The 21,897-nt window shown below is 42.3% G+C and overlaps 1 protein-coding gene across 1 annotated transcript in view; it reads left to right on the plus strand.

Annotated features, from left to right (window-relative positions):
* The window catches only part of LOC109895304 (ALK tyrosine kinase receptor), a 150,935-nt gene extending 148,399 nt beyond the window's left edge, over window positions 1–2,536 (plus strand). Inside the window, exon 25 of the mRNA XM_020488917.2 lies at window positions 51–2,536. Coding sequence (XP_020344506.2) covers window positions 51–1,196 — 1,146 coding nt within the window. The 3' untranslated portion in view covers window positions 1,197–2,536. The remainder of the gene's footprint in view (window positions 1–50) is intronic.
* The last annotated feature ends 19,361 nt before the right edge of the window (window positions 2,537–21,897 follow it).

Consider the following 21,897-nt stretch of genomic DNA (forward strand, 5'->3'; position numbering starts at 1 on the left):
ACCATTGTTCGTGTCTAATACTAGTAACATTGCTCCTCCATCCTCTCCAGGACCCCGATGTGGTGACTGTTCCCTTGCCTGTGGAATATGGCCCCCTCCCTGAAGAGGAGGAGCGGGTACCCATGCGCCCTGAGGACCCCACGGCCTCCCCCCTGCTGGTGTCCACTCTGACGCCTGACGGTGTGGGCCCTGCACCGCCACCATCAGCCCCCAAGCCCACCGAGGAGAACCGAAGAGTTGAACAACCCCTCCTCCTTACCAACCAGCTCCTCGAAACCTGCAAGCCCCAGGCGATGGCTCAACAACCCCAGCCCCACCCCCAGACATTCACCATGACCACAGCCACCTCCAAGGCACCTCCCCCCATCTCCACCCAGCAACCTAACCCAGACGGTGGCCACGTCAATCTGGCCTTCACCCAGGGCCACCCTGGGGATAAGGAGGGTCGCAATGGGAAACCCACCAATCTGTGGAACCCCACTTACGGCTCCTGGTTCCTCCAGCTGCAGCAGCAGAAGAAGCAGCATCATCAGCAACAACCGCAGCAACAACAACAGCTGCAGCAAAAGCAGGAAAGAGTGGGCAGTGGAGGTGGGGGAGTTGGAGGTGGGAGGGTGCCAGGCGAGGGGCAGGAGCACAAGGGACGGACTGTGGCCGAGGCAGTGGGGGCCCTGAGTCTCCAGCACCAGCAGCACAAGCAGCAGTTCCAGCCACCATACCCCTTCCATCCACAGCAGCAACAGCAGTTGCAGCTCTTACATCACCAGCAGCAGCAACAGCAGGGGTTCTGCAGGCCACTTCTGCCACCTCCGCCACCACCACAGGCTACCTCCTTGGGTACCACTGATCCTACCCCTTCCCCGCTCCTGTTAGATTCGGCCGCCCTACCCCCGGTCCCTCTATTTAGACTTCGCAGATTCCCCTGCGGGAACATCGGCTATGGCTACCAGGAGCAAGGGTTACCCCTAGAGGCAGCCCACCACCACCAGAATCCTGTCTCTGTCAACCCCCCTCCTCCACCGCCCCCTCCCCCGCCACCCGTGGCCCTCCAGAGAGGAGTGGCGGGGACCCAGCTGTCGCTGAGCCACTCGACGACGGCGATAGCCGAGGACAACCTCCCTCTGCTGGTCACCATGGGGACGGTGCAGGACCCGAGGCTGCCACGGATGGAGGGCCACAATGCCACAGTGCTTTAGCCCCTCCAACCCCCAACCTCCACCTTGGAGACCGTGTGTACAGACAGATAGGCATACAGCCAGACTTGATGATACACCGTGCAACACTGTGTCAGGACACCTTACGACCAACCCTCCCGTCTCGACACCTTGGTTTCATCCACCGATTGGATCAAGCTATTGTATTGAGTCCAAAATGTTTCATCCCAATGAGATAAAATGGCTGTGGAAATTACACTGCGGTGTTAAAGCACATTGGAGAGTTGCAAAGGACCACTAAGAAGAAAAGCTTATTGGTTGTTGGCTAGGAAAACAGGAACAATGTACATGTTGCAGCACTGGCTAATGTTCAGTAGACAATTGTGGCAGGACGGTTAGATGTTTCCATTCGGTTGAACTAGCTAATTTCTTTGCGATGTGTTCACAACCTGCCCTCTCATCTTCGCGGCTCTGTCGATGTCAACGTAGCCTTTCACATGGAGTCATGCTGGAAACACACAAACAGAACATACATACACATCTGCTAGATGTCTAACTGACTGTAGCATTAGCTAACTTCTTCTCTAGCTGTCATTCATTGCGGGTTATCTATTTCATTGCCAATTCAGGCCTTGGCAGTTGATTCATCAATCAGAAACAATTTTCCCAACATATGGTGAGAGTCGGACACTGGATTGCTGAGTTTTTTGTGTTTTCTTTTTTACAATGAAGAAAAAATGTGTTTGTTGATGCTTGCTTGCCTGCTTGTTTATTTATTAATTTGTCTATTTATTATTTGGGAGCTCTATAAATTATTAATACACCAACCTTATCCAAATTAGTTTGACATACTGTATATGGGTTAGCTATTTGACATTTTTTTTGTCCAATGTCGACTTAATTTAATTAATATCAACCCTTGTGAACAATGGCCAATGCACTGAATGGTATTTCAGATAGTTGGAATCAGTACTCATGGTGGTGAAGGTTGCTATGGTATGAGGGTGGGAGTGAAAGGGAATTGTTGGGGGAGTGTAACGGTGCCATGAAGTGGGAGAGGCTGTCTTTGCAATTTAAGGTGTGTGATTAGGTGTGTTTGAGCGAGAGGGAGAGGTAAAGAAAGACGGACAGAATCATTTTTCTTAGAAGGGCAATACTATGGAGCTTACTGTACACTGATCTTAAATGTTTATTCAGGCAAGTTCACCTTCCATTTCTCGTTAAATATGTTTTATATGTATATAATATGGCCCTCTATGGAAAGACAGAAATTACTGTTCCATGGATTCTTATATGTGGCAATTCATTTAAATGAAAGTGGTGGTGTCCATATACTTTTGTATATGGATATAATGCAGTACAAGTCAAAAGTTTTAGAATACCTACTTATTCAAGGGTTTTTCTTTATTTTTGCTATTGGTGAAGACATCAATGGTGAAGACATCAAAAATATGAAATAACACATATGGAATCATGTAGTAACCAAAAATGTGTGCAACAAATCAAAATATATTTTATATTTGAGATTCTTCAAAGTAGCCAACCTTTGCCTTGATGACAGCTTTGCACACTCTTGGCATTCACTCAGTCAGCTTCACCTGGAATGCTTTTCCAACAGTCTTGAAGGAGTTCCCACATATGATGAGCACTTATTGGCTGCTTTTCTTTCACTCTGCGGTCCAACTATACTCAAACCATCTCAACTGGTTTGAGGTTGGGTGATTGTGGAAGCCAGGTCATCTGATGCAGCACTCCATCACTCTCGTTCTTAGTCAAATAGCCCTTATACAGACTGGAGGTGTGTTGGGTCACTGATATTGAGATGTGTCTGTTACTTGATCTGTGTGAAGCATTTAATTGGGCTGCAATGACTGAGGCTCGTCTGAGGCTGGTAATGAACTTATTCTTGTCACTCCCTGACCTTAGTTATCTTTGTTTTCTTTATTATTTTGGTTAGGTCAGGGTGGGACAAGGGTGGTTTGTTTTGTTTTTGTATTGTCTAGTGGTTTTGTTTGTCTAGAGGTTTTTGTATGTCTAGGGGTTTATATGTCTATGGTTGTCTGGATTGGTTCTCAATCAGAGGCAGCTGTTTATCGTTGTCTCTGATTGGGAACCATATTTAGGTAGCCATATTCATTGGGTGTTTACGGGCCACAGTCCACACGACGGGCCACAGTCCGGAACCTCCAACGACGGGCCACAGTCCGGAACCTCCAACGACGGGCCACAGTCCGGAACCTCAAATGTTGGGCCACAGTCCGAAACCTCAAATGACAGGCCACAGTCCGGAACCTACAACGACGGACCACAGCCCGGGGTCTCCAGCGACGGTCCCCAGCCCGGGGTCTCCAGCGACGGTCCCCAGCCCGGGGCCTCCGGTGATGATCCATGCAGTGATGGTCCCCAGCTGGGGTCTCCAGCGACACTCCCCAGCCCAGGGTCTCCAGCGAAGGTCCCCAGTCCGGGGTCGCCAGCGATATCCACAGTAATGAGCCTCCGGCGATGATCCACGGGTCAGTCCTACAAGGGCGGAGGGCTCAATGTAAAGAAGGGGGGCAGCGCCCAGAGCCAGACCCGCCACCAAAGTTAGATGCCCACCCAGACCCTCCCATATATGTTTAGGTTTGCGGCCGGGAGTCCGCACCTTTGGGGGGCGGGGGGTCCTGCCATGCCCTGACCTTAGTTATCTTTATTATTTTGGTTAGGTCAGTGTGTGACACGGGTGGTTTGTTTAGTTTTTGTATTGTCTCGGGGTTTATATGTCTATAGTTGCCTGGATTGGTTCTCAATCAGAGGCAGCTGTTTATCGTTGTCCCTGATTGGGGACCATATTTAGGTAGCCATATTCATTGGGTATTTTGTGGGTTATTGTCAATGTGTAGTTGCCTGTGTCAGCACTCGGTTTATCATAGCGTCACGTTCGTTTTGTTATTTGTGTTTGTTTGTTTAGTGTTCTTCGTTAATAAAAGAAGAATGTATTCAAATCACGCTGCGCCTTGGTTTCCTCACTATGACGAACGTGACAATTCTCTGCAGCAGAGGTAACTCTGGATCTTCCTTTTCTATGTCGGTCCTCATGAGAGCAAGTTTCATCATAGCGACTACACTTGAAGAAACTTTAAAAGTTCTTGAAATGTTCCATATTGACTGTATTAAAGTAATGATGGTCTGTTGTTTCTCTTTACTTATTTGAGCTGTTCTTGACATAATATGGACTTGGTCTTTTGCCAAATAGGGCTATCTTCTGTATACCACCCCTACCTTGTCACAACACAATTGATTGGCTCAGATACATTAAGAAGGAAATAAATTCCACAAATTAACTTTTAACAAAGCACACCTGTTAATTGAAATACATCCCAGGTGACTACCTCATGAAGGTGGTTGAGAGAATGCCAAAAGTGTGCAAAGCTGTCATCAGGGCAAAGGATGGTTACTTTAAAGAATCTAAAATGTAAAATATATTGTGATTCGTTTAACATTTTTTGGTTACTACATGATTTAATGTGTTATTTCATATATTTTTGATGTCTTCACTATTATTCTACAATGTAGAAAAAAGCAAAAAGAAAAGAAAAACCCTTGAATAAGTAGGTATTCTAAAACTTTTGACTTGTACTGCATATACAAAAGTATGTGGACACCTCTTCAAATTAATGGATTCAGCTATTTCAGTTGGAATCACGATTCTGTGCTTCCAACTTTGTGGCAACATTTTGGGGAAGGCCCTATTCTGTTTCTGCATGACAATGCCCCCCATGCACAAAGCGAGGTCCATGCAGAAATGTTTTGGCGAGATCAGTGTGGAAGAACCTGACTGGCCTGCACAGAGCCCTTTCCTCAACCCCATCGAAAACCTTTGGGATGAATTGGAACGCCAACTGCAAGCCAGGCCTAATCTCCCAACATCAGTTTCCGACCTCACTAATGTTCTTGTGGCTGAATGGAAGCAAGTCAAAGCAGCAACATTCCAACATCGATTGGAAAGCCTTCCCAAAGAGTGGAGGCTGTTATCGTAGCAAAAGGGGGACCAAATTCATATTAATGCCAATCATTTAGGAATGAGATGTTAGAGAACCAGGTGCCCACATACTTTTGGTCATATAGTGTATACTGGACAATATTGAATAGATCTTTACCCACAACATGCTATTTTGAAGAAATATATGTTCATAAATCTGCCTAATTTTTATATTTGAAGAAGAGTGTTGTAGAATATAAAGTATTCTGATTGAAAAGTTTGAACCCAAATTGCTTGTGGTCCACTTGTAAATGAATCTATGGGAAATATTTTGTGAGGATCTAACTTCTTACCCCATTGGTCATCAACCATGTACACATTTACATTCAATGTGCATAGTGTCAACACTGTCAATGCAATCTGCTTTTATACATTCAAAGACACATGTTTTATGTGATCATTACTTCATTATAATGTGCAATCGAATCAACTTTGATGTACGTAAGTCTCAAATGGGTACATGAAGATGAGTGCTAGCCTATGCTCAGCTAAGAGGAAGGTGATTTGAGTGTATCCAGGAAGTGCCAATGTGTCAGTTGTTTGCCTGTCTGCTTGAATATGTTGTGTAAACCCTTTGCTTGTATGCTCTTTCATCAAGCCTTACAAGCTGTTATAGACATGTAGTGAAGACATTTGATAATTTGACATAAACTGACTTATACCGGCTGTATTTCTGCCCAAGATGGCAAAATAAGAACATGAAATGACACTGAGAATAGATAGAACATTGCTCGAAGATTCCCAAAAACGATAACATTCAAAATGATTGAATTTTTCCTTTAAGGTGCTCGCTGGCTTATGACAGAGGGTTCACGTAACATGTTGCACACTTTTCCCGATTGGCTGTTTGTTCACATTATATGCGGTTTCTTTGCAGCAGCACATGTCTCCATTGCTCCATGTAAAAAACATTTCAACTTCAGCTGTAAAATGTTGTAATTATAAAGTATTGTACTATGACTCTAGTAAACCCTGTTGCCCTTCAGATGACATCTGCCAAAACGGAATAAATTACTATATAATGACTATTGCTTGGCTGCTACCATACTTGACTTAACTCACTCAAACATACAGCTCATTTCAAACTTGATTTGCAGTATTTTACACATTAACAGTCAGATAAATATTTGTTTAGTCCCTATGGCGAATGCAAAACACAGCAACTAGACTCCCTCCACAGGTGAATTAGGACTTCCTACACAATATTGTTAGAGGCCTTTAATTGTTCAGACTTAATTAGATAATTTTCATAATAACATATTTCTTGGGGAAGTCACGCATCTCTCAAATTCACATACAGGATTTTTCATGGACCCCGATAGAGATAGAGTGTAACGTAATCGCTGGGAGTCAGGAAGCAGGTGCAGAAGGCACATTTCTAAATAATAATAGGTAGATTAACAAAACATGAAGCGTACTGAACGAGACAAAACCAACTGCCTGATGACTGAGGCTGCCGTGGGCTAAATAAAGGGAGAGTAATCAAGGTGATAGTCAGATAAATATTGGTCATGAGGTCCAGGTGTGAATAATGATAGGGAGCAGGTTTGACTAATGGTGGGTAATAGCCCGGCGATGTTTGAGCGCCAGAGAAGGCGAGTGGGATTAAGCATGACAGAGGTAGTCACCCTACTTCTAGTTTTCACTATAAAGTAGTGTGCAGTAGTTGAATTAACAAAGAAAGTGAAAAAATACACTTAATACAAAACTGATGGAATTTGGCCTCGATACGAGAACTGTTGAGCCCCATTTTGTAATCAAACAAAAACAGTCCACCCACATGGGAGGTTTGGTGGAGCCAAGAAACAAGCAGTGAAATTAGAATATAATCTTTATAGGTTTTTGGATTTTAGAAAGACTCTTTTTGCCACTATTCCATTCATTTTATACACACACACACACACACACAATTACCAAAATATACACATTGGACATGACCAGAAATTAAAACAAAACTGTTTGTTGTGCATACACACATACACACATAATGACTTTTAGAAGAAACAGCTTCCAAGTGCATTTTAACTTGTGCTTTCCGATAATATATCGTCTATGAAGACATAGAACCCAACAGTACCAAATAACACTGTTACAGAAGTGACTGTTATAGAAGTGACTGTTACAGCGATGACTGTTGCAGAAATGACTTATGGCAATTACTGCAACAGAAAAGTCACAGCAATGACCATAACAAAGCTAGGTGATATGAAAGCTAATTCAACATTTCCTGTCTGCAGTCAGTTCTATCTCCAAACCTCAGGTGAATATCTCAGGCAATCGTGGTTCTGCATGCAAAAGCGTTTCAATTGCAAGGGGACTAACCAGGCATATCAATGGTACATCACATTGGCCATTCAGCACCAGCATCTGGGCTACTGTTGCGATCTACCTTTTTAATTGGGTGGAACATGAATACAATCAATATCTTTGTTGCCTTCTGACTTGTCAAGACTAAACTTTACCTGCATAGAACTTTGGAATGCTTCTTCGTCTACAGTGGCTTGTGAAAGTACTCACCCCTTTGGCATTTTTCCTATTTTGCTACCTTACAACTTGGAATTAAAATAGATTTTTGTGGTGTTTGTATCATTTGATTTACACAACATGTCTACCACTTTGAAGATGCAAAATATTTTTGTGGGTGAAACAAACAAGAAGTAAGACAGCAAGAAAACTTGAGTGTGCACAACAATTCACCCCCCCCCCCCCCCCCCCCCCCCCCCAAAGTCAATACTTTGTAGAGCCACCTTTTGCCAAATTACAGCTGCAAGTCTCTTGGGGGTTGTCTCTATATGCTTAGCACATCTAGCCACTGAGATTTTTGCCCATTCTTCAAGGCAAAACTGCTTCAAATCAAATCAAATTTGATTTGTCACATACACGTGGTTAGCAGATTTCAATGCGAGTGTAGCGAAATGGTTGTGCCTCTAGTTCCGAAAATACAGTGATAACCAACGAGTAACCTAACCTAACAATTTCACAGCAACTACCTTATACACACAAGTGTAAAGGGATGTAGAATATGTACATAAAGATATATGAATGAGTGATGGTACAGAATGGCATAGGCAACATGCAGTAGATGGTATCGAGTACAGTATATACATATCAGATGAGTAATGTAAGGTATGTAAACATTATATTAAGTGGCATTGTTTAAAGTGGCTAGTGATGAATTTTTTACATACATTTTTCCATTATTAAAGTGGCTGGAGTTGAGTCAGTATGTTGGCAGCAGCCACTCAATGTTAGTGGTGGCTGTTTAACAGTCTGATGGCCTTGAGATAGAAGCTGTTTTTCAGTCTCTCGGTCCCTGCTTTGATGCACCTGTACTAACCTTGCCTTCTGGATGATAGCGGGGTGAACAGGCAGTGGCTCGGGTGGTTGTTGTCCTTGATGTTCTTTTTGGCCTTCCTGTGTGTAGATGTCCTGAAGGGCAGGTAGTTTGCAGCCTGTGATGCGTTGTGCAGACCTCACTACCCTCTGGAGAGCCTTACGGTTATGGGTGGAGCAGTTGCCGTACTAGGAGGCGATACAGCCCGACAGCATGCTCTTGATTGTGCATCTGTAAAAGTTTGTGAGTGCTTTTGGTGACAAGCCGAATTTCTTCAGCCTCCTGAGGTTGAAGAGGTGCTGCTGTGCCTTCTTCACCACGATGTCTGTGTGGATGAACCAATTCAGTTTGTCCGTGATGTGTACGCCAAGGAACTTAAACCTTCTTTCCTCTCCACTACTGTCCCGCCGATGTGGAATGTTGGGTGCTCCTTCTGCTTTTTCTTGAAGTCCACGATCATCTCCTTTGTTTTGTTGACATTGAGTGTGAGATTATTTTTCTGACATCACACTCCGAGCGCACCACTGTAGTGTTGTCTGTAAACTTGATGATTGAGTTGGAGGCGTGCATGGCCACGCAGTCATGGGTGAACAGGGAGTACCGGAGAGGGCTCAGAACACACCCTTGTGGGGCCCCAGTGTTGAGGATCAGCGGGGGGAGATGTTGTTACCTACCCTCACCACCTGGGGGCGGCCCGTCAGGAAGTCCAGTACCCAGTTGAACAGAGCTTGATGACGAGTTTGGAGGGTACAATGGTGTTAAATGCTGAGCTGTAGTCGATGAACAGCATTCTCACATAGGTGTTCCTCTTGTCCAGATGGGTTAGGGCAGTGTGCAGTGTGGTTGCGATTGCGTCCTCGATGGACCTATTGGGGGGGTAAGCATATTGAAGTGGGTCTAGGGTGTCAGGTAGGGTGGAGGTGATATGTTCCTTGACTAGTCTCTCAAAGCACTTCATGATGACGGAAGTGAGTGCTACAGGGCGGTAGTCGTTTAGCTCAGTTACCTTAGCTTTCTTGGGAACAGGAACAATGGTGGCCCTCTTGAAGCATGTGGGAACAGCAGACTGGGATAAGCATTGATTGAATATGTCCGTAAACACACCAGCCAGCTGGTCTGCACATGCTCTGAGGACGTGGCTAGGGATGCCGTCTGGGCCTGCTGCCTTGCGACGGTTAACACGTTTAAATGTTTTACTCACGTCGGCTGCAGTGAAGGAGAGTCCGCAGGTTTTGGTAGCGGGTTGTGTCAGTGGCACTGTATTGTCCTCAAAGCGAGCAGAAGTTGTTTATTCTGTCTGGGAGCAAGACATCTTGGTCCGCAACGGGGCTGGTTTTCTTTTTGTAATCCGTAATTGACTGTAGACCCTGCCACATACCTCGTGTCTGAGCCGTTGAATTGCTTTACTTTGTCTCTATACTTACGCTTCGCTTGTTTGATTGCCTTGCCAAGGGAATAGTTACACTGTTTGTATTCGGTCATGTTTCCGGTCACCTTGCCCTGGTTAAAAGCAGTGGTTCGAGCTTTCAGTTTCATGTAAATGCTGCCATCAATCCACGGTTTCTGGTTTGGGAATGTTTTAATAGTTGCTGTGGGTACGACATCGCCGATGCACTTGCTAATAAACTCGCTCACCGAATCAGCGTATTCGTCAATGTTGTTGTTTGACGCAATGCGGAAGCATGGAATCAGATTGGTCGGACCAGCATTGAACAGACCTGAGCACGGGAGCTTCCTGTTTTAGTTTCTGTCTATAGGCTAGAAGCAACAAAATTGAGTTGTGGTCAGCTTTTCTGAATGGAGGGCGGAGGAGGGCCTTATATGCGTCGCGGAAGTTAGGATAACAATGATCCAGGGTTTTACCAGCTCTGGTAGCACAATCGATATGCTGATAGAATTTAGGGAGTCTTGTTTTCAGGTTAGCCTTGATAAAATCCCCAGCTACAATGAATGCAGCTTCAGGACATGTGGTTTCCAGTTTACATAGAGTCAAATAAAGTTTGTTCAGGGCCATCGATGTGTCTGCTTGGGGGGGAATATATGCGGCTGTGGTTATAATTGAAGAGAATTCTCTTGGTAGATAATGCGGTTGACATTTAATTGTGAGGAATTCTTAGTCAGGTGATCAGAAGGACTTGAGTTCCTGTATTTTGTTATGATCACGCCCTGGGTGTGACATGGGTGATGTATGTGTTTACCCTGTCTAGGGGTTTTGTATGTTAATGGGGTTGTTTACCATCTAGGTGTTTATGTATGTCTATGGTTGCCTAGATTGGTTCTCAATTAGGAGGTAGCTGTTTATCGTTGTCTCTGATTGGGAATCATATTTAGGCAGCCATCTGCTTTGGGAATTTTGTGGGTTATTGTCTATGTCTAGTTGCCTGTGCCTGCACAAGTATTCAGTTCGGTTTGTTGATATTGTATAGTTTGTTAAGTGTTCTTCGTCTTCATTAAAAAGTATGTATTCATATCACGCTGCGCCTTGGTCTCATCCATTCAACGAACGTTACATCTCAATAATCATAAGGCACACCCCCCCCCTGCCCTTCTTCTTACCAGAAAGATGCTTGTTTCTGTCGGCACAATGCGTGAAGAAACTAGCTGGCTGTACCGACTCCGATAGCGTGTCTCGAGTGAGCCATGTTTCTGTGAAATAAAGAACGTTAGTCTTCGGAGCCTGACCAGAATAACGCTTTGTCTGCCCCTTTTACGGCGTCGTTGTTTTGGTTCGCCAACTGGGATCCGATCCATTGTCCTGGGTGGTCCACTTCGGGAAAGTCATATTCCTGGTCGTGATGATGGTGAGTTGACGTTGCTCTTATATCAAGTAGTTCCTCCCGACTGTATGTTATAAAGCCTAAGATTACCTTGGGTACCAATGTAAGAAATAGCACGTAAAAAAAAATAAAAAATACTGCATAGTTTCCTAGGAACGCGAAGCGAGGCGGCCATCTCTGTCGGCGCTGGAAGCTTCAGCTCCTTCAATTTGTGTGGCGGATGTGATCAGTGTGGCGGACGTGTGGTTGCCTACTCTTACCACCTGGAGATGGCCCGTCAGGAAGTCCAGGATCCAGTTGCAGAGGGAGGTGTTTAGTCCCAGGGTCCTTAGCTTAGTGATGAGTTTCATGGGCACTATGGTGTTGAACGCAAAGCTTTTGTCGATGAACAGCATTCTCACATAGGTGTTCCTTTTGTACAGGTGACAAAGGGCGGTGTTGCGTGCGATTGAGATTGCATCATCTGTGGATCTGTTGGGGCGGTATGCGAATTGGAGTGGGTCTAGGGTGTCCAGGAGGATGCTTTTGAAGGGAGCCATGACCAACCTTTCAAGCACTTCATGGCTACCGATGTGAGTGCCACGGGGCGTGCTTCTACACCTGCATTGTTTGCTGTTTGGGGTTTTAGGCTGGGTTTCTGCACAGCACTTTGAGATATCAGCTGATGTAAGAGGGGCTGTATTTGTAAATTTAATTTGATTAATCATTTAGGCAGGTTACCTTCGCTTCCTTGGGCACAGGGACTATGGTGGTCTGCTTGAAACATGTAGGTATTACAGACTCTGTCAGGGAGAGGTTGAAAATGTCAGTGAAGACACTTGACAGTTGGTCCGCGCATGCTTTGAGTACATGTCCTGGTAATCCATCTGGCCCAGCGGCTTTGTGAATGTTGACCTGTTTAAGGTTTTGTTCACATCGGCTACCGAGGGCGTTATCACACAGTTATCCAGAACAGCTGGTGCTCTAGAATAATCTTAATAGTAGGTCATCAATTAAATTTTCTAACGATTGCACGTTAGCAAGGAGAATGGAAGGCATTGGGAGTTTATTCGCTCGCCATTGGATTGTCAGAAGGATCCCAGGTCTGCGTCCCCTTTTCCAGTATCTTTTCTTCACACACAAGGCGTGGATCTGAGCCTGTTCCATTGAAAGCAGGCTAGCCGTGAGTAAATGCTTTTCTGATGTCCAGAAGTTATTTTCGGTCATAAGAGACGGTAGCAGCAACATTACGTACACAATAGGTTCATCTGTTTGTGACTCATAAATTCAGTTCAGCTCTGTTGTCAGGAAGGATCGGAACGGTGGGGGGATATGTGCGTTTGTAAGATCAGACATTGTTTTTAACGTCAGATCAGATTTAAACGCTGATGTGGAGATTGTCTGGCTGGATATCTGCCTTCCCAAATCCAAGACGATTTTGTTGGGGTTGTGTTATAGGCCGCCCAAGCAGAATGCGATCTATGAAGGTCTTGAAACTGTGTTGTCAAACTGTAATGATTCGCTGTTGAAGGAAATCATTTTGTTAGGGGATTTCAATACTGATTTCCGCAAAAAGAATAGCCCAACTCACAATGTATTTATGCACTTTTGTAGAAATGAAGCACACAGCAGGATGGATGAAGCTAAGAGGGGTTACTTTGCTGAGAAAATAATTGAGAACAAAAATGACCCTAAAAAGCTTTGGAAATCATTTAAAGAACTAGGCTGTAGTAGTACTACCAAAAACAAACGAAACAGTATTGGATTGAACATCAAAGGGGAGATGGTATATGAAAAGGCAGAGGTTTCCAATGAATTCAACTCTTTTTTTTACTTCTGTTGCCAGCAAGCTGGTTGGCAAGCTGCCCACCAGTTCTGGTTTGTATGGAAGCAACCAAGTCAAGAAGTATTATGTAGAGTTAGGGGTTCAGCCAAACTCTTTTTCTTTTGCAAAGGTAGCAACAGCCAAAATAGTCAGTATGCTGCCAGAGCTTAAATGCTCCAAAGCCACAGGCCTGGATAATATTCCTGCAAGGTTTCTAATAGATTCTGCTGAGCAAATTGGCCCTTGTATTACGCATATTGTTAATCTCTCTCTTGAACAAGGCACCTTTCCCAGGGACATGAAACAAGCTAAAGTTATACTTCTGTATAAGAAGGGGATAAAGTCTGACCCTGGGAATTATAGGCCTGTATCTAACCTCTGTGTAACATCAAAGATCCTGGAGAGAATTGAACATGAGCAAATGAATGAATATGTTAACAAACAGGGTCTAATGTATGATTTTCAGTCGGGTTTTAGAAAAACATACTCCACTGATTCATGTCTACTTTACTTGACTGACTTAATCAGGAAAGAGATTGATGAGGGAAAACTCTGTGGAATGGTACTGCTTGACCTACATAAGGCCTTTGATAAAGTTAACCACTGTCCCCAAACTGGAGGCACTGGGGTTAAGCAGTATCCCTCTAGGCTGGATAAAGTCCTATTTATCAGGAAGGGAGCAAGTAGTACAGGTTAATGGTTCACTGTCTCAGGCAAAACCAATGAGTTGTGGTGTTCCGCAGGGGAGCGGGCCTCTGCTGTTTTTATATTCATGATATTAATGATATGAAAGATGCTTGTTCTTGCCGTCTTTTTCTTTATGCGGATGACTCTACACTTCTGGTGTATCACAAAAGTAAAACTATGTTGGAGAGCATACTTAGCACAGAGCTTACTAACATTACCAAATGGCTTGAAGATAATAAGCTATCTCTGCACTTAGGGAAAACTGAAGCAATTATGTTTGGATCCAGACCTAAATTGTGTAGGTTGTTTGAAATCAGAGTGGAGTTAGGGGGTGAGGTGCTGACTACTAAAACCTCTGTTAGCTACTTGGGATATATCCTTGATGGAAGCTTGGGGGTGTGTGAGCATGGCCAATAAGGTGCTAGGGAAGGATTAAGTTTTTGTCTAGAAAGTCCAAGCTGCTTGATAAGGATTCCATGAAGGTGCTAGCTACTGCCCTCATTCAAATGCCATTTTGACTATGCTAGTACTTCTTGGTTTGGGGGCTTATCTACATTTATGAAGTGGAAGCTCCAGATAGCCCAGAATAAGTTGATCAGGGTAGTGTTGAAGGTGAGTCCACATACTCACATAGGCAGGAGCTGCTTTCAGGAACTAAACTGGCTGCCTGTTGAGGCTAGGGTGTACCAGATTGGACTAAGTTTGGTTTACAGGCGTATTTATGGTCCTGCGCCTAGATATTTAAGTGATTACTTTCCTCGTGATAGGGATGCACCAGATTAGATGTTGCTGATGTGTGCTTATACAGGTTCAGGAGTAATGCTGGGAAAGGTACTTTCTTGTATACTGGAGCCTCAGAATGGAATGAGTTGCCTCTGCCTATAAAAACAACGTCCTCTCTGGACAGGTTTAAAAATAAAGTTAAAATGTGTTTGATGTCTTCTGTGCCTGTATGAATAACCCCTATGATGTAACTGGAATGATGAGATAGATGTTCTTTTCTGTTTTTGTTTTATTATTTCATTGCCATACTGTGTTCGATCTTGTATAGCCATCTTGTCTCAAGAGGACCACAATGGAAATAAGTCCCAGACTTTATTGTGTGTAATCCTCAATGATTTGATTAATGTGCATGTATGGCTTTTAAGTTTTATGTGTGCTTGATTTTTAACTTCCTCGATATAGGGGGCGCACTTTTAATTTTTGGATAAAAAAACATTCCCGTTTTAAACAAGATATTTTGTCACGAAAAGATGCTCGACTATGCATATAATTGACAGCTTTGGAATGAAAACACTCTGACGTTTCCAAAACTGCAAAGATATTGTCTGTGAGTGCCACAGAACTAATGCTACAGGCGAAACCAAGATGAAATTTCATACAGGAAGTGCCCCCAGATTTTGAATGCGCTGTGTTCCAATGTCTCCTTATATGGCTGTGAATGTGCCAGGAATGAGCCTACACTTTCTGTCGTTTCCCCAAGGTGTCTGCAGCATTGTGACGTATTTGTAGGCATATCATTGGAAGATTGACCATAAGAGACTACATTTACCAGGTGCTCGCTTGGTGTCCTCCGTCGAAATTATTGCGTAATCTCCAGCTGCGTGTATTTTTCCATTTGCTTCAGAGGAGAAACCAAACTGCCACGAATGATTTATCATCGAATAGATATGTGAAAAACACCTTGAGGATTGATTCTAAACAACGTTTGCCATGTTTCTATCGATATTCTGGAGTTAATTTGGAAAAAAGTTTGGCGTTGTAATGACTGAATTTTCGGGTTTTTTTCTCAGCCAAACAGAGCGATTTCTCCTACACAAATAATATTTTTGGAAAAACTGAACATTTGCTATCTAACTGAGAGTCTCCTCATTGAAAACATCCGAAGTTCTTCAAAGGTAAATTATTTTATTTGAATGCTTTTCTTGTTTTTGTGAAAATGTTGCCTGCTGAATGCTAGGCTTAATGCTATGCTAGCTATCAATACTCTTACACAAATGCTTGTGTAGCTATTGTTGAAAAGCATATTTTGAAAATCTGAGAGAACAGTGTTGTTAACAAAAGGCTAAGCTTGTGAGTGAATATATTTCTTTCATTTGCAATTTGCATGAATAGTTAACGTTGCATTATGGTAATGAGCTTGAGGCTATGATTACGCTCCCGGATACGGGATTGCTCGACGCAAGAAGTTATCGAACAAAACATACATGTATTGTGCAACATGAAGTCCTATGAGTGTCATCTGATGAAGATCATCAAAGGTTAGTGATTAATTTGATCTCTATTTGTGCTTTTTGTGACTTCTCTCTTTGGCTGGGTTTTGTGGAGCTTTCACTGTAAAGCATTTTTTTAATTAGACACTGTGGCTGGAATTGTATCTTTAAAATTGTGCCTAATACTTGTATGTTTGAGAAATTTGATTTATGAGATTTCTGTTGATTTGTATTTGGCGCCCGGCAATTTCATTGGATGTTGGCGAGGGGTTCCCCTAGCGGAACGGGGTTCGCCTAGCGGAACCCCATTCCCAGACAGGTTAAAGCCTTTAATGAGTTATGGAAACATTTTAGGCCGTCCTGCTTCAATAACAGCGCTTTGTCTTACATTCCAAGGTTGGGTTCAATTCCATTTAAACTTGTATTTTCACTACGGAGGGAATTAATTGAAATTCAGCACATTAATAGGGCAAAAAATGAGTCCTCATTTCAAATAATGGGCTATTTCTCCAATTAAACCATTGATTATGCATTCATTTCCGGTATGGAATGAGTCGAGATGGAATTGACCCCTATCCGCTATTCTGGAAATACAGTGGGCCTTCCATCTCTCAATCCTCCAATCGACACAAAATAAAATAAAAATTGACATCCCAGCATGATGTCCCTGTCCACAACGGCTTAGGCAAGATACACTTGCCTAAGCCGTTGTGCACCAGTGATAATTGATGGAGCTTTGAAAACCATTACCACAGAGCCTGGCGAAGTGGACAAATGAGCAAAAAACAGCCTTATCTTTTTTGCGAGCAGAAGAGAAGGTATCAGAAAGGGAGTGAGAGAAAGGAGAAAAAATAAGATAAAAATAACGACTCGCTGTTTGTTTTCTTAATGGGTCCTGATAGCTGCTGACAGGAAGAGAAGGAGAGAATGGAAGAGTGACTGCTCTGGCGTTCTGGCTCTCGGTGATGGAGAGAATGTGAGAGGAGATCTCCATTAGCCCGAGCTGTGCTTTAGCGGATCGTCCCGCTTGCTCCGTGGGTTAATTGGAGGGGAAAGAGGGAGGGTGAAAAACGGAGTGCAATTCCTCCAGAAAACACTTCTCTTATCACACAGTAAAAGTTGAGTAAGAAAATAAGATGTAAGGTGTTGGTCGGTGGGAGAGAAAAAAACAAGGGGATAAACGTTAAGGAACGAGAGAAAAAAAGGAAACTTTAAACAAATGAATTCATTTAAAATGTTACTTAAGTTTCCTAAACCATCCCCATTATTCATACTATCTTTCACCTTTCCTCGGCTCCCCTTCCTTGCTATGTGGCTAGTAAATATGTACACTGAGTGTACACACATTAGGAACACCTGCTCTTTCAATGAGATAGCTTCCACCTGGATTTACCTGGTCAGTCTATGATACCTTATTGATGTAATTTGTTAAATCCACTTCAAATCACTGTAGATGATGGGGAGAAGCCAGGTTAAATAATTATTTTCAAGCCTTGAGACAGGTAATGTGTGCCATTCAGAGGGTAAATGGGCATGTCAAAATATTGAATTGCCTTTGAACTGGGTAAAGTATTTTGAGTGAGTCAAGAACTGCAACGCTTCTGGGTTTTTCACACTCAACAGTTTTCCGTGTGAAGCAAGAATGATCCACTACCCAAAGGACATCCAGCCAACTTGACACAACTGTGGAAAGCATTGGAGTCAACATGGTCCAGCATCCCTGTGGAATGCTTTCGACACCTTGTAGAGTCCATGCCCCAACAATTTTAGACTGTTCTGAGGGCAAAAGGGAGTGCAAGTCAATAGTTGGAAGGTGTTTCTAATGTTTTGTACACTCTGTGAATGTTTGCCGCCATCTGCCATTAATAGAAACTTCAACCAAATTAATGAACTTACTTAACCCCCCTCAAATGCTGAGTCGTAATATCCCAATAGACTTTATTTCCCTTTCCTTGACTCCTCTTCCTAAGTGGCTAGCTAGTGAATATGTATGTATGGCGCCTGCTCTTCCATATCTCAAGGATTAACAGCTTCCAAAAATAGCCAGCTTTGCTGATTTGCTCGGCTGTTGACTCACTTTTGTTTGAAAAAAAAAACATACTGATTTAAACGTCTCAGTTAGAATGTCTTTTTCATTTACTTCTTTAATAATAGTTCAAAGGAGCTTTCTGCGTAGGTGCCGTAGTACAATATTTCACTATTTATTTAAAAGGCTGTGTTTGCTTGACCTTTAGATGGAAAGTATAAGCAAATGTCTCCTTAATCTCTTAAAATAAAATAATTTGAATGCAATTGTGCATGGGGGGGAAAAAACTGTTTTCCTGGTCATACATTACCTTAGAAACAATTGTATATATTAGTGTATGGTGAAGTTGCCCATAGATGCTGATCTTGGGTCAGTTTAGCATTTTCCCCACTAATTATAAAGTTTAGGATTGGGGGAAGGGAAGCTAATCCTAGATCTGTGCCTAGAGGGTACTTCACTCTGGACAAGGGTTGGGCTTATACAACATTTTGGAATTGACTCCAATTTAAGTCATGAGTTGAAATTTTCAATTGAATTGGCCACACCCTACAGGAAGTATAATTTAGTTCAGTACAATTAATTTAATTCAGTGTAATTGAAATAAATTCCACTCAGTCAGAGAACATGAGTTTCATTGAATCAGGTCACACTTCCACACTTCTGGAAACAATGTTCACATACTCTTTTAACCTTACTGCTTATAATAGCCAATTATATTTCCATAAACCATTTCATTGTTTTCCCTTCTGTTTGAAGGCCTCAGGGTCAACTGAAAGGAAAACTCCACCCAAAAACGATTTGTTTTATTTGTGACCCATTTCAGGAAGCTATGCATACAGTATGTCACACTTCACTATTTCGCAGTAGAGGCATTTGAACATAAACATTTTTTGGAACATGTTAACTTTCATATGCCTTAATAACAAACTTGTATGCCATCTGTAAATTTGAATAACATTTTTAAATTACGAGCCTAGTTGGTTTAGCCACGGAAAAAGTCAGGAACATTCCTGCTAGCCATGACTGGTTGAGATAATGGACGGGCTGGACATGCCAAGAGATGAGTTTGGATTGGTCTGCCATGTAGCATGCCTCTGTCTATAACATTATCTACACATACTGAACAGCTCATCCTTGCTACCGCAGATTTTTTGAAAGATATGTTAGTCATGGAGACCTGAAAAGGTGTTGCTACTACTCTCAAAAACATTGCTACCCTTAATTTAGCAGGCACTATCGACAAAGATCAGTGGGAAAAGTTGTGATGGACTACTTTCTGCACACGGTCTGGGTGAACCGAGGCCAAACAAGCTGTAGACAAAACGACACAGAACGTCTTACTTAGTTAAAATGGTTCCAATCTCCATTGAATCCTTCATCCATGTATACGGGTAAAAGTCTAGCTACATTTTCAGATATTATACGTTTCTAATTTTGTCAGAAACTCATTATCATTGCAAGTTAAAGTGTACCGTTAGCTAGCTAGCGAATGTTAACTTGCTGGCTCACTAGCTAACATTACGTGTATGATCTGTGTAGTAATATTATTAGCATCAGAAAGCCATTTCCATTGCTACCTAGCTAACATTGAACCTAGCTGGTTAGCTTTAGCTACACGCAGATTCATACTACAGCATTTCATGCATGGTGACTAGCTGTGACAATCCATTTGTACTCTATGGGTTGGGATATGGTTCATCGTCTAAACAAAAGACTCCACTTCGCCAGATGATTACATGACCCGTGTTAGCCAGGTGTGGCTGAGGGTGATTACAGCCATCTATTGTATTTCATGAATATGTTTACATGTCTAGGCAATAGTGACGAATCCACTTATAGTATTTCTTTCACATGACCCATAAATTTAGATAAGTGTGTCTGGGTAAGCATAATCTAATATATAGAAAATATTGATACAATATTTTTGTCTGGACACTTTCTATTTTTGATATTACTACAATGCAAATATGCAAGTGACCATTTCACTGTACTGTTTACACCTTATGTATCATGTACATGTGACAAATACATGTATACTTTATTTCATATGGTGTGTGTTTACTAGAGATGGTAATGTAAATAACAACATGACCTGCACCAAAGTCAGATTAGGATATAGGCCAATGACTAGATTTTTTACCTGAAGTTATCACCAGTTTTTCACCACTTTTAGTCATGAAATCTTTGGTTGTTTACTACCTTACTCACTCTGTTTAGCACATAGCCTCACATGTGAATTCTAAAAGAGATGGTGAGGGTGTAAACTATGCTGAATAGGTGTAGACAAAGATAAGCTCTCCACTAGGTGTACAAAAAAAGATTCAGGAACCATTTTCTCAAAAGTGGGGTTACAAGTTTATCAACTTGTAGCTCCGAGTCTACTTTTATCCACTGTAAAAAAAACCAATTTCAAATTTTGCAACATAAGACCGAATGGATGGTTGGTCACATTTAGAAACACACACACACACACACACACACACACACACACACGCACACACACACACGCACACACAGAGTAAAAGAGAGCAATGCGTGAGAGGATGCTGGGCTGACCTGTTGATCTAGTTAATGTTAGTTAGCTACATGGTTGATATTGCACCTAGCTAGCTAGCTTATCCCGTTTATCTAGTGGGAGCCGAATGCCATAGCCAGGTACCTATTGCCACACACATCTGATAAATCTGTTCACTCTTTATGCCAATAATCAGGTGGCTTGTTGGCCAACAAACAGATATCATATTGGGAGCTAAAAAATATTTTTTTTTTGTCAGATCAAGTTAGCTACCTAGACATTTCATTAGTCACTCTGTTTAGCACATGGCCTCAGATGTGAATCCTTAAAGATTGGGGTTAAGGTTTAAGAGGGTCTGAACAATGCTGAGTAGGTGTAGACAAAGAAGGCCATTTTCTGAAAAGTGGGGTTACAAGTTTATTAACTTTCAAAGCATAATTACTTTCCCACTGTACCTCAACAGCAGTGTATGATATACAATTTTTTGATTCTGAGTCTCTGCTTTTATCCAATGTAAAAAACACCATTTCCCATTTTGCAACATGAGACTGAATCGAGGTGGTCGGTCACATTTGTTTAATTAGTCCATTGTTGATAAAGTGGCAAAATGTTTTCTACAGCTGTGTTTCTGTATTTTGAAAGTCATTCATCTTGAAAACTTTTACATTTTGTTCCCCATATTGAACAAAATGTAAGTGATTAATGAAGTATAGCAATTTAGAATGGTCACATACAGGTTTTTTTCCACCTTTATCATTAAATGTAATAGTTTGTCCTGAAAATCTATTGTTTCCATAATATTTAATATGCATGTATAACGACATGTTTGATGTTTTATGTCCAAGATGTATATTTGTATAGACTACACCTAATATAGAATAGAAGAGGTATTCTGTTTACTACTTCAATTCAAATTCAAGAATTTCGTTGCAATTTAGGGGGCATTCTAAATTTCATTCTGAATTGCGCCGAACCCTGCTCCGGACCGTATGTTTTTTTAACAGACAGACCAGGTAGCCCCTTCCCTGTTTCAGTCAGTTTGCTGCCTAATGAACACAGCCCAGAAGCCTGTGCTGTGAATAAACCACCAACTTCCTGGCCCTGCTTGACACACGTGGTCTAGTAAATCACAAATCTGGACTGTTTGTATAATGTCCTTAAGACAGTGAAAATCGAATTTTCCAACAGTTCTCACAAATGGCATTGTCAAGGCCTGGCTCGTTAGTGCCATCAAAAATTGATGAGCGTAATGAAACGTTACTACCTCCAGTGACATTTACCAGATGCGCCTTTGGTTTGAGCCATGTTTATTTTTCTCTAAACCCATTTCTACATTTGAGAAATCATTACAGATACTTCTTCCAGA

Source organism: Oncorhynchus kisutch, linkage group LG8 (assembly GCF_002021735.2).
Source record: "Oncorhynchus kisutch isolate 150728-3 linkage group LG8, Okis_V2, whole genome shotgun sequence".
Lineage (NCBI taxonomy): Eukaryota > Metazoa > Chordata > Actinopteri > Salmoniformes > Salmonidae > Oncorhynchus > Oncorhynchus kisutch.